Below are 14247 nucleotides of genomic sequence, written 5' to 3'. Positions count from 1 at the left end.
AAAAATGATTTTCAGACTTTGAATATGGGTTTCCAGTGACAGAATCTAAAACCACACAAATTGCCTAGGGAAAATTATTTGGGAAGGAAGACGATTATTTTAGACAAGGTAAGTCTAGAGTTAGTATGGGACAAGCCAACTAAGAAGGCCCAACACAGCACTAGAAATGTGAGTTTGGGGTGTGGAAGGCTAAGGTAATCAGTATACATTTTCTCATGTATTTAAATGGAAAATATGCCTGAAGCCCAGGAAGTCACATTCTCTGGAGTCCTGTAGAAGGAAAAATGGAGAGAGAAAAGAGCAAAAAGCTGAAGATTGACTATCAGGGCATTTCTGCCTTGGAGGACAATAGAGAAAAATGAAGTCAAAGAAGGAGATGGAAAATGAATGGTCAGAGGTTAGGAGGAGAAGTGAGGTGTCACTGAATCCATGGGAGGGTTTCATAAAAACCTCCCCCAAGTTCAAGGAAAAGTCACCATAGAAACAAAGATCAATGAATTAGGCGATCACCCTGTCTTAAAGGTCCGTGCAAAGCAAGAGAGCTTGGAAAGGAACCTTCAGGCCTCAAAGCAGGACAGCCTAGCCTTGTGCCGTCTACTACATGACCACCTATAGCTACTGACCGGGAGTGTGCCTAGTCAAATTGGGACATGCTGTAATCATAGACGACATACTGGATTTCAAAGAAGTAGTATAAAAACAAAGAATGTGAAAGATCTCATTAATAGAATTTAAATATTGATTCCATGTTGAAATGATAATATTTTGAATATATTGGGCTAAATAAAATATGCTACTAAAATTGTTTTCACCTTACAAATCTTTAAATATGGCTACTAGAAAATGGACTCACATTAATATTTCCATTGGATTTTGCGGATCTAGACCTTCGTAAGGAAGCTCACTAATTCAGGCACTGATATAGCTCAGGGAGACGCACCACTCACATATGCTTTAACAGTTCAGCCTGAAATCTTTTAGAATGTGTTTTGCATTTTGTGAGTGTAATTCCTATAGTTTGTGACCAGTGTATATTGCAGTGATCCATTTGTTTATTTTATCCCAAACTTAAGTTATTCCATCTTACTGAACATTTGGCTGTTTTTTAATCAACAGATGATGGTGCAGCTGACAGCCGCAGAACTTACACTCTAAGTGATTATTTAAAAAATACTTTTAGGGTGAAATTCTACTCCCTGCGTTGGATTTCAGGTAAGGACTTTTTTGGGGAGGGGACAGATTTTTATGCTTGTGCTCCTTCTAGTTAGGTTGTGGGGCACCTTTGTTTTGTTAAATCATATGGGAAAGTATTTTTCTCTACTTACAGGTACAAAGGAAAATAAACCTTAGTATTTCTTTGTTGCGGATTATAAAAAGTTAAAAGTGAATTGAAACTTTGACAATAATGATGGGAAAATGAATGCATACTAATGTAATATTCATCACTTAATGTTTTTCCAACTTAGAAATGCTTATTTAGTACTTGTGTGAGCTTAAACCTTAAGTTTTTTTCTGTATCATTTTTAGCTGATGAAGACTTTTAATCACAACTTGAAATACTGATCCAGCCATTTTCTTTCTTTAGATCAGGAATACCTCTACAAACAAGAAAATAATATCTTGCTATTCAATGCTGAATACGGAAACAGCTCCATTTTCCTGGAAAACAGTACATTTGTATGTTTGATTGCATAATTCATGTATATGCTAAGGAAATGCTGAGGATTTTTATTCATAACCTTTCAAATCATGAGTACTATCATTTCTCATCCTGTTGAACTCTCTCTGCAGCATATGACACAGTGGATCTTTCTCTCCTTCTTGGAATGCTCCCTACCTTGGCTACCTTTTAGTCTCCCTTGACGATTCCTCCTCCTCTGCCCATACTCCTAAGCGTAAGTGCCCCTCAGGGCTCTGTCTTCCCTTGCTGGCTTCTCTCCGCAGTTTGCCTGTTCTCCTTCAGTGAATTTCATGCACTCACAGCAACAGGGCTCTCCTGTCTGGCCTTGATTCTCAAATGCACACTTTCAACACTAACCTCCTGCCAAGATCAAAATCTCTTTCTAATAGCTTGCTTGCTCCTGGCCCACCCATGGCCTGCCGGTATTTTAAACTCAGTATCCCAAGCCCAGCTAGTTATTTCCCCTTTGCTCTCCTAGCAAACTGAAAGCACCCCATTCCTCTTTCTGAGTTCCCAATCTTGGTAAAGTATGCTCCCCTCCAAGTCACTTAGGCTAAAAAGTGAAATTCTACTCCTTGATTCCTCTGCTATCCCTCATATTTAGTTATTCAACAAACCCTATCACTTCTCCCTCTGTAATGTTGTGTCCCTCGGATTTCTATTTCCGCTGTAGAGTCCTGGTTCAAGGCCTTTTTAATCTGTGTTAGTACTCTAGTACTTGGGTCCCTATCTCCATTCTGTAGAGGAGACCACTGGGTTGCCCAGGTCCAGGGCTGATGCAACCCCTCTCATCTCACGTCTGCCACCATGTCCCAGAGCATCTTTGTAAAGACAGATAAGATTCTATCACATCCATGTTCAAAAAGTGGATTAAAGTTCCACTTCTCATATTGCAGTCCCAGCTATTTTTCTAATTTTTACGTCCTCTTTTATATGCTGTCTGATGTACCCTATATTGTACTCAGGTTATGCCAAACCTCTGGATACACGTGCCCTTTCCTACATCTGGTTTTTCGCTCATGCTCTTCCCCCTCTCTCTCTTCCTGATCCCTACCCTCATGGCCATCTTTCCTTGCTTAGATTTAATTCTTCCCTCCCTGGTTCTCTAACCCTGATCACCATACACCTTGCATCATGGTCATTTGTGTGGGGGAATGTGACATTTCTGGCAGCTCCCAAGGCATGAGCCACCTGTCTGTCTAGAGCCATACCCTCTACACAGTAAGTGCTCAATAATGACCGTTAAATGAAATTGTTCAATTGTTCTTTTTTCTACTTGCTTGACAGGAGGAATTTGAACACTCTATAAATGATTATTCGGTATCTCCTGATGGACAGTTTATTCTCTTAGAGTACAACTATGTGAAGGTAAAAGAAATGCTATCTTACTGTGACATTTAAAGAATCCTATGAGTTACTTTATAACTGATTTCAAGTCCACAAATATTTAACATTGACACCTAAGTACAAGTGACTCTTAACAACAAACTGAGGGTTGATGGAGGGAAGTGGGTGGGAGACGGGTTAGATGGGGGATGGGCATGAAGGAGGGCACTTGTGATGAGCACTGAGTGCTGTATGTAGGTGACGAATCCCTAAATTCTACTCCAGGAACCAATATTGCACTATATGCTAACTAACAGAATTTAAATTAAAAAAAAAAAAAAAAAAATTGACACCTAGGTAATATAATAGGCACTAAAAACTCATTAATTCAGCATCAAAAGAAGAAATAGCCATTCTCATTCATAAAAGGTAGGTCCAACAACCGTTTTAAAAGAAATTCATTTTTAGTGTTTTCAAATGCTAAAAAGTGTAAGTAATATAGATACTAAAAGCATAAGTTAATAAAAGAAAACTTACAATTTAAAAGCAAGCTTACATGTCTGACTTGCACAGTCAGTAATAGAACCCCTTATTTCCTTTGTCTCAGCTTCACATAAAATAAAACTCTCAATAAGTATTTGCCTTAAAAAGAGTTACACTTCTTATCCTCCAGAAGAGACTCTGCAAGGTGACTCAGACCACCTCACAACCTTTGGGTCCTACCATATACAAACCATTCTCAAGGGGGACCCTCAGCCCAACATCAGATTCTCACACCTCAGGAAAGCTTAATCACATATCCTCTTCATGGTTAGGCTGGCTGCAAAGCGCCAGGAGCTTTAACTGTAGCTTTTTAATTATTCCTGGATTTGACAACAGTTGTCAAGTATAGGAAGTTTTGAGACTTGTAGGAAACGTTAAAACCCTGTAGGGATATTCTGCATTGAACACAAACTATAAAGCTGGGGATCCCCACCTCTGCCTTTTTATTCTAGAGTAAATAATAAATGCTGAGGGGCCTTATCTCGCACCCCAACACTTCTATACTCAGGCCAAGCAAACCATCTCCTACTCCATTTCCCGTTTCAATGTGGTGACTTTCAATCATAATATTTACCCTGGATTCACTGTGTCTAGCTCCATTTCCTGGACACGAAGACTCTCTGACTCTATTCTACTAAACCTATCAGCTAGGAGCCAGTCCGAATCCTAGGCCAACTTTAACACATCTGTTCCCAATTAATGGATTGTCTATTTAATTCAGTGGTTTTTATTGCTGTCTCGAGATTAAAATCACTTGATTAGCTTTTAAAAATTCCCAGTGGCCAGGTCCAATCCCCAGATTAATAAATTATAGCCTCTGGAGTGAGGCTGACATCATTTTTTTTTTTAATGGGTAATTATTTGAATGACCAACCCGGGTTGAGAACCACTGAATAATAATTTCCCATGTTCAGGACAAACTTAGAAAGACGATGAGGTTAAGGTAGAAACAGAAAGGTAAATACCAGCTCAATTTACTCTTTGGCCAAGTTCAGTAGGTGTCATATGATGTTTACTAATGGATGATTTCACTGGTAGACCGTAGTTGGACAGCCATCATTGGTAATTTGTATTTGTGGTGTCACTGGAGTTTCCATGCACATTTAACTGCTTTTGCTGTTTTCGTGCTATTCCGTCATCCCACCGCCGTCCATGCTTTTCAGACAGTACCCATAGTGCTCCTTTTAAAACTTAAGTTAGGTTGTATCGTGCCTATGCCTAACCCCTCATGATCAGTGGTTCCCCATCACTTTCAGAATAAAACACAGACTCTAACCACAGCATCGTCAGAAGCCTGTGTGATTGGACCTCAGTCCGCCCTTGCTAACCCATCATCTATTACCCTCTCTGGACTCACCGTGCTTGGCCAGTGCTTCTCACCCCTGCCTGAACCTTGCAGTTACCTATGGAGGTTTTTAAAAATGCAGATGCCTGCAGCCTACCCCACACCAACTAGTTCAGTGCAGTGATGGGGGGGCGGGGGCAGGCATGGGCTCCCCCCATGATTTAAGGACTCCCAGGTGATTCAGTGATCCAAGAATCTCTAGGGGCACCACGCTTTAGTTTTCTCAAGCATCGTTCATTCCCATCTGAGGGCCAAAGTGTTTGTTATTGCTTCCTCCTGGAACCTTCTTCCCCTGTTTATCTAACAGGTTCGCTTTTTAGGAATTCAGGTATAAGCTTTCTCAGATTGCTTTACCTAACTTTGCACCCTGCCACTCTGTTCTCCCACACGCCACCATTCACTCTCTATCACATTAGTTTATTTTACTCTTCATATCTTTGATTGCAGACAATCTTCTATTTTCTTCTATTTTACTTCTTAGAGGATTTTCTGTACAACATACATGTGCAACTTACAATAATTTCTACTCATTGCCTAATGCTCCAGCATTAATCATAGTTGCATCATCTTTCACATGCTTACAATATTCCAGTTGACTTATCAATTCTCAATAAACCTATCCAGAACAAAGAAAAGTCTAGTCTTATTCTATTTCCTTGGAGGTCTACTGTGCAAAGTTCTTTAGATTCTACTCCATGGCTTTTCCATGACAGAGTTAGTGCATTCAGAAAGAGCAATATTACTTATACGTTGTGGCTACAAACAAGTAAGTGAGCACGTGAGTGAAAACATAAATAAGGACCCTACAGCCTAGTATGGATGTTCACCCAGCACGTCCATTCACTGCTGAATGCCCCAGAGATAATGGTTGCATCAACTGTGACATGTGGACAATATTCTAGGGCCCTCCTTAGTAATTCACATATATTCTCATGAACCTCTCATGAGACCGTTGCTGACATTAGCCCATTTTCCTAGAAAGAAAATTAAAGCTTAGAAAGAAACTTGCCTGATATTAACACAGTGAAGACTTGTCTTGGTCTATTTAAGGTGCTACAACAGAGTCCCATAGACTGGGTGGGTTACTAACACATTTATTTCTCAGAGTTCTGGAGGCTAAGAAAGAAATCCAAGATCAAAGTGCTAGCAGATTCAGTGTCTGGTGACATCCTGCTTCATGGAACATAGTTGAACCTTCTTCTCCATGTCCTCAAATGGAGGAAGGGGTGTGGAGTATTTTTGGAGTCTCTTTTATAAAGGAACTAATCCCATTCATGAGAGCCCCACCCTCATGAGCTAGTTACCTCCCAAAGGCTCTACCTCTAATACCATCACATTGGGGGGTTAGGATTTCAACATATGAATGGTGGAGGGCGGGCAGCATACATTCAGTGTATAGCCAGACTTGAATCCAGGTTAGAAGACTCCAAAGCTTGGGCTCTTAAACATAATCTTTCCCAACTTTGTGCTTCAGTGTCTCTCTGCTATGCTTTTTTAACCCCTTCCCCATGTGGCAGTTCTCTGCTTTGAGACTCAGTCTAACAATCAGCTTTTCTGTAGACCTTTCTCCCTCCCCAAGGCCTCATTTATGATTCCTGCCTCTCCCCACTTACCTTTGTTATATGTCTTGTGATTCTTTTCTTGTATCTACTTGCCCATATCCCCATTCAACTATGAGCTCCTCAAAGAGAGTGAGAGTGAGCCTGTCTTATCCAGTAATGCCTGACAGAGGATAGTTGCCAGAGTTTCTAACCTAAATAGATGGATGAGTCTGTTTCAAAAGATGAAGTGAACATACCAAACATCCTTTTGTAACTCATGATGGATCTGTTGTCCTGAGTGATCTCAAACCTTCTCAAACATCTTAATATTTTTAGCCTGTAGCACACCTTTTGGCTCTTACAAGTAGAGCATTCAGAGGTTTCCCAGAAACAAGCATGGATTGTGTGAAAATAATCCAGGATTTAAAAAAAAAAATGTATGACTTGCAAAAAGTAAGGCTTTAATACATAATTATTGACATGAGAGAATAAGAGGATGATAAATGACAAGTGGGAAATACTCTTCAAGGTTAGAACCTCTGGCTTGTGTCTCAGCTCTGTCATACACAAGCTGGGTACCTTGGCTACCCATTTCATCTACTTCATTTTCATAGGTAAAATTTATTTTTTATGTTAGTTTGGTTTATTTCTTGAACAGAGACTATGTGGCTTACTCTAGACAAGACTTCATAGATTTAAAGACACAATTTCTTACATCTAGGATTATGGTAGGGAAGACAGACATGAAGACATGTCATTTCTCTTAAAATATCTTTAATGTATAAATGCATCCACATATAAACATAATTTTTCATAAATGCAAATCTGTATGTGTATATATATGTACATATATATATATATATAATCTTCAGTCTTATCTTTTTTCCCTCTTATGCCTGGCTCTCTACTCCTCACCACCCCCCTTTTCCCTAAGTATCACATGTTAAGAACCTAGTATATATCTCTCCATATTTTAAATTTTCCCCCTTATTCAAATAATTCTATGAAGATATTCTTTTAGTCATTGCTTATTCTATAAAAAATAAAATCCTATTTTCCATACTTTTCCGTAATTTGCATTTCTCAATGATTCCGTGTGGAACTTCTTCCAAGTTATCTGGCATAGCTCGAATTCATTTATTTCTAAATTAATAGACTTAATTCTTTTTAGAACAGCTTTAGATTTACAGAATATAAGTGGAAAATACAGAGTTCCCACATACTCCCTCATCATCCCCCCCCCACTTCTGTTCCAGTTTCCCCTATCATTAACATTTTGCATTAGTAGGGTACATTCGTTACAATTGATGAGCCATTATTGATACGTTATATCCAACTAAAGTCCATAGTTCTCATTAGGTTGTTGTCTCCAACAATCCTAATGTTGTCATACATTCTATGGGTTTTGGCAAATCTATAATGTATAATGACATGTATCCACCATTCCAGTATCATGCAGTATATTTTCACTCCAGCTCTTCATCCCTCCCTTCTTCCAAACCCCTAGCAACAACTGATCTTTTGACTGTCTCCGTAATTTTGCCTTTTCCAAAATGTCATATGGTTGGAATCATACAATATATAGCCTTTTCAGATTGGCTTCTCTCATGTGGAAATATGCATGTGAGGTTCCTCCACGGCTTTTTGTGATGTAATAGCTCATTTCTTTTTATTGCTAAGTAATATTCCAATGTCTGGATGGACCACAGTTTGTTTACCCATCACCTATTGAAGGACATCTTGGTTCTTCTAAGTTTTGGCAATTATGAATAAAACTAAAAATTTGTGTAGAGGGTTTTTGTATATGTTTAAGTTTTTAGTTCATTTGGTTAAATAACAAGGAGTTTGCTGATAAAGTTGTTTGGGTTTGGAGTTTCCTTCGTGCAAATGCTTTTATTTATTGATTCAATATGTTTTTTAGATATAAGACTATACAGATTTTCCATTTTTTCTTGTCTGAGTTTTGATAAATTGTTTTCCAAGGAATTTGTCCCTTTTTAAACTTTTAAATTTATTGGCAAAACAATGTTTATAATAGAGTCTTAAAACCTTTTAATCCCATTTTAATCCCATTTTTCGTTTCTGTTATTGGTCATTCATACTTTTCCCCCCTCCCTCTTACTGCATTAGCAATTTTCAAAGAACCAGTTTGGGGCTTTGTTGATTTTTCTTTATTGTACATTTTCTATTTGATTACTAGTTTTACTTTTATTATTTCTTCTCATTTATTTGGATTTGGTTTGCTTTTCATTTTTTAGATTCTTGAGAATATCAATGGCATATATATATATATATATTTCAGTGTTAATATATATTGTCAGGGGGGTTTTTTGTTTTTTGTTTTTTTTTGGGTGTTTTTGTTTGTTTGTTTGTTTGGCAGGTGACTTTCAAAAAATCTGTAGCGCTTTATATTTTCATGATCAAAGTAGGAAAGTAAGTATTTCTCCACATCACCACCAGCAATAGAATTATAGATCCTTTAAAGATTTTGTCAGTAGGATGGTTGAAAAGTATAAAATTTGTATTTTCGGGGCGCCTGGGTGGCTCAGTTGTTAAGCGTCTGCCTTCAGCTCAGGTCATGGTCCCAAGGTCCTGGGATCGAGCCCCGCATCGGGCTCCCTGCTCAGCGGGAAGCCTGCTTCTCCCTCCCCTGCTCCCCGCTGCTTGTGTTCCCGCTCTTGCTGTGTCTCTCTCTGTCAAATAAATTTAAAAAAACTTTAAAAAAATAAATAAATACATAAATAAAATTTGTATTTTCTTAGACAGGTGGATTTCCCATGCTATGGTAAATGCTAGGAGCGATGTTTGCCATGAAGCAAACACATCAGCCCACTGTGACCCTGAGAAGTTTCCTTGGCAGGGGTGATGCCAGAGCGAGGTTACAGATGAGGTCCAGAGGACTTGGTACTAGATGGTCTCTAAGAATCTCTCCCTAATTCCAGAATTCTAAGGATTGGGATAGGAATTACAAGACATGATAAGATGTGAGAATTATACAATGTCATATTACTTTACATCTCATCTTGTGCTCCTATAGCAAGTGGCCAAACTATCAAGAATCACAGAAGTCTGAGATGTCTGTTTTCTTTTATAGCAATGGAGACATTCTTACACAGCTTCATATGACATCTATGACTTAGCTAAAAGGTCAGTGACTTCCTTATAAAATCTATTAAGCTTCTTTAGTGTAATAACATTTTTTTAAAAGAAATCCTACTGTGATTTATTAATTTGGTAATGTTTCCTTTTATCTTTTTTTCAGGAGGCTGGTTACAGAAGAGAAAATTCCAAACAACACACAGTGGATCACATGGTCACCAGAGGGTCATAAATTGGTTAGTGAGTCTCTTCTGTTGTCAGAAAAAAATAATGGCTCAACGCTATCACATGCAGAAGCTACATACCCTGATACAGAGCAGACACTTAGGAAGCAAATACTTCACCATCAGAGATAGCGTTATTGCCTAAAATAACATTTTACTAGTCTAACACAGTAAATAGGATTCCTGAAAGTTTCTGAACTACTACTGGGGAATTCTTTATTTACTGGAAAAATGCCCATTTAACTCCTAAATTCTAATTTCTGTTGTATTCAGTTTGGTGTTTTTGCTTGTTTGTTTGTTTGTTTGGGGGGGGCGTATCTGCTTCCTGCTAGTTCTGTGATCTCTGTGTCCCTGTAGATATACCTTCGTGTTCTTCCTTCATGTTCTTAGTGCTGAGAGACTGTCAGAAGTCCAAAAGAATCTGAACAGGAAGACGGGATGTTCATTTGTAGATGGAATTCTCCCTCCTGACCTCGAAAGCACTCCCTCAACTCACCGCCCCCAGAAAGCAATGGGAAGCACACATTAATTCTGTAGAAATGGTCAGACTCCTGGGTCTTTGCAGGCACTCTAGCATTCAAATAGTGCTGTTTGTGAGCCGCTTCTTTTTAATATATTGAGTGTCTTTAGAATTATTTGGAAGTTATAGCTTGTACACTTATAATTTTAAAAATGTGAGGGGTGGGGCGCCTGGGTGGCTCATTCTGTTAAGCGTCTGCCTTTGGCTCAGGTCATGATCCTGGCTGGAGTCCTGGGATTGAGCACACCCCCCCCCCCCACCATTAGACTACCTGCTCGGTGGGGAGCCTGCTTCTCCCTCTCCTTCTCTCCTACTCCTCCCCTTGCTTGTGCTCTCGCTCTCCAATAAATAAATAAAATCTTTAAAATATATAAATAAATAATGTGAGGGGGCTAGTAAACGACTTTATCTTGCTCAAATTGAATAGCCCAAGGTAATCATTACATTTGCATACCAATATTATATGAGGATAAGACAGTTGATTGATATCTTTTAACTCCAGGATAAGATATGTTATAACAGGTTATTACTTACCAATCTGTTTTTCAATATTTCTAGGCATATGTTTGGAACAATGATGTTTATGTTAAAAATGAACCAAATTCATCAAGTCAGAGGATCACATGGACGGGGGAAGAAAATGTAATATCCAATGGAATAACTGACTGGGTTTATGAAGGTAGAGACTTTAAAGCTTTTTCAAATTAGAAAATCTATAAGTTGTTTTTTTTTTTTTTAAGTAGCTAAACATTTCTCTTAAAATGGAGAAATCCAATGGCATTCAAAATAAGTTGCATTTTTTAAAATGATATCAAATCTCTTTAGCACTCACAATACCAGGTGTCTCCCAGAACAAGGATTTCCTAGCAGTAGCTGGTTTCACCTATGTCCTCATTGTCTCTCAATGCCCCTATTGTCTTCTGTCTCCTCCTACAAAGGGCCTTTCTGTGTAGGTAGCTTTTCTGCTTTACTGGGGCATAAAAGCTTCCGGATTAACATCAGATGTTTCTCTAACGGGGCCTACCTAACCCAGAGTTACTAAGGAAAATTAAATACTCCCACAGCATTCCAAGAGCTGACAAAATATTGTCTGGAGGTTGGGGAATAGAGGGGGAAGAAAGCATCTGTTTTACAGAGGATTTGTGTTCATTTGAACTTGGACAAATCATAATTTCCTATTTTTAAAGAAGGAAAAAATAATTCGAAAGGCTTCTGGGGAAAAATCAGCACAAAAAAAAAACAGAACTAAAAATATTAAAAAGGATTATTCTCTCCTTTAGGATAGAGTCTTAGAAAATATTAGAGAAACATTTTTCACGTCCATAGTTGCCAAAGTAAAAGGCATTTTTGAGGCTGTTCCAGACTGTTCACAAGGTTGCCTAATGCTTATTAAGTACTCATCCTTATTTCATCCTCTTATTTCTTCCTCATAGTTAAAAGAAAAAAAAAAAGTTTTTCTTCATGACTTAATTTTGGTTCTTACCCAGTTCAAGTCAGGTTCAATTAAATGGCCTAATATTGTAACAACAACAACAACAAAAATCACTTTAAAAAAAAAGATAAATCCCCACGGCCCAGAAATAATATATAATGAAATTTACTAGCGCTCGTCACTTAGCAATTGAAAAACATCTTTAACGCTTGTTGGACAGCACAGCACAACCTGTAGGAGCCCCAAAGGGACCTGGATAACGCCTCTTCCCAAAGCTGCAACTCGACCCCTCCTCGAAACATCTGAGTGTCTCTAGGATAAGAACACACCTAATACTATTAGTCCTTTCTCAGGTAGTTAAGAGCTGGAAAGATCTCAGTTTGCGTGTTAATGACAAACAGAAGAATGGCTTCCCAGTTCCAGTGTGGGCCTGTCTCTAAAAAACAGGACTTTGGTTCCTATGGGGAAGTTCCTATAATTGGTTTTATATATTTATGAATGATCCATACTTGGAAAGGGCACACTCGTGTCTCCATATATGAGATCCACCCTTCCATGGAGTGTCTCCACTGCAGCCATGAAGATTTGTTGAGTATAGGACTGAAAGAGTACATTTTGAGAATCCGTAGGTTCATAAGTAAAAGAAGAAACAAAGCTGCAAGGTCCAGACAGGGCCATGTGCCACATCATGCAGGGACACTCACAGAGCAGCCTACTGTCTGGGACGTGTGTCCCCTGCCCCACCCCAGGTTCCCAAATGACTTTCTCTCTCAATGTCTCGATGTTTTCACTTTGTCTTCTTTCATGATTTTCTAACTGATTATTACTTTAGTTAACAAGTGCCTTCTTTTGTAAAAATAATAATACTTTATCTCCTAGTATGAAGTTAATCACATGACATTCACTCTTCTTTTTTTTATTTATCAAATAAGATTTATTTTTTTTCTTTTTCAAATTTTTTTAATTATGTTATGTTACATTACATAATAGTTTTTGATGCAGTGTTCCATGATTCATTGTTTGCGTATAACACCCAGTGTTCCATGCAGTACGTGCCCTCTTTAATACCCATCACCGGGCTGACCCATCCCCCCACCCCCCTCCCCTCTAGAATCCTCAGTTTGTTTCTCAGAGTCCATAGTCTCTCATGGTTCGTCTCCCCCTCCGATTCCCCCCCTTCACTTTTCCCTTCCTGCTATCTTCTTCTTTTTTTTTTTTTTTTTAACATGTAATGTATTATTTGTTTCAGAGGTACAGGTCTGTGATTCAACAGTCACTCTTAAGCATGAGTATAGTTTACCTAACCCAGAGGTGAGAATGAGAATTTTGAGAGCGAGGATGAAAATGGATAGAGAAAGAAATAAGTTTGGAAGATGGGGCACTCCTTACCCTATAGTAGTCATGCTGACAGTGGGGGTGTGGGTAATTCAGGGCAATCCACACTGAGTGCCAACTACCTATGAGGTGCTGTGTCAGGTTCTAGAGACACGGGGACAAATGCTATCCAACTGCTGCTCTCAGGGAATTCAGCCCAGAGAGGGAGACAAAGATGCTAATGGATAATTGTCATAGAGTGAATCAAGGGACCTATTCAGGGGAGGGCACTAAGTCCAAGGGAAGGTCAGAGAGGCTGGACTGGAGGTATCAGAGGATGGCGAGGGGGGTTCAGAGTGTCGGGGAGGGGGTGCCGTAGACACTTGTGCTCACAGTCAGCTTTGTAACAGGAAGGACTGGAAATCTGTTCCCCCTTTGTTATTCTCCCTTCTCCCTACTATTCATTCTCAGGACTTTGAGTTTGACCAGAAGTAGTTTTATAATAATGGTTTTAATACATCACGGTATGGAACAATACATTCTGTATTACAAATACCCACCAATTCAAAACACAGATACTACCTGCTACCTGTACTTAAAAGCAGTATTAAAAACCATAAGCTTGCTGTAATTGTATTCATTTTATGTAATTGCATCTTGGTCTTAGACTAGAACCAATGGGTAGAAGCCACAGGAAGGAGGCATCAACTCAGGATCTGAAGAAGTTCTCGGTAGAAACTCCTTGACTCGGAGTCGCATGGCCTGTGTCCTTGTCTTGTCTCTGGAGATTCATTCTCTCTCTCCAAGCCCCTCAGTTGCCTTCTCTGTAAAATGGGATATGAATAGAATAGGCTCACCTGGGGATCTTTGTGAAGACTAAATTAGATAAGTGTTTTGTGAATTCTAAATTGCTACATAAACATAACTTAATGACATAGATAGAAAACAGATAAAGCCAGAGCAGGTTGCCTTACCCAGTAGGTTTTCTGTTACCGGAAGAGCTGAAATAGGCATGGAGGGACATAGAGCATGGAGGTGAGAAGCATGGATTCAGACCAGACCAGTCTGGATTCATTCTTGACTCACTCAATTACCGGCCATGTGACTCTGGGCGATGACTTCTTCTCTTTAAGCCTGCCTGCTCCTTTCTCACCTGCACAATGAGCTACTGTGTGAGGATTACCGGAGATCATAGATGTTGGTTGCCTATCAAGTCTAGATC

At 39.0% G+C, this 14247-nt stretch overlaps 1 protein-coding gene across 1 annotated transcript in view; it reads left to right on the top strand.

Annotated features, from left to right (window-relative positions):
* The window catches only part of DPP4 (dipeptidyl peptidase 4), an 80272-nt gene that overhangs the window by 22385 nt on the left and 43640 nt on the right, over positions 1 to 14247 (top strand). The window contains exons 3-8 of the mRNA XM_021702790.1: positions 1117 to 1212; positions 1586 to 1677; positions 2969 to 3049; positions 9531 to 9583; positions 9699 to 9771; positions 10838 to 10958. Coding sequence (XP_021558465.1) covers positions 1117 to 1212; positions 1586 to 1677; positions 2969 to 3049; positions 9531 to 9583; positions 9699 to 9771; positions 10838 to 10958 — 516 coding nt within the window. The remainder of the gene's footprint in view (positions 1 to 1116; positions 1213 to 1585; positions 1678 to 2968; positions 3050 to 9530; positions 9584 to 9698; positions 9772 to 10837; positions 10959 to 14247) is intronic.

The sequence above is a fragment of the Neomonachus schauinslandi genome, chromosome 3 (genome assembly GCF_002201575.2).
Source record: "Neomonachus schauinslandi chromosome 3, ASM220157v2, whole genome shotgun sequence".
In the NCBI taxonomy this organism is placed as follows: Eukaryota; Metazoa; Chordata; class Mammalia; order Carnivora; family Phocidae; genus Neomonachus; species Neomonachus schauinslandi.
Note: the sequence above shows the minus strand (reverse complement) of the source record. Positions and strands in the feature narration are given on the sequence as shown.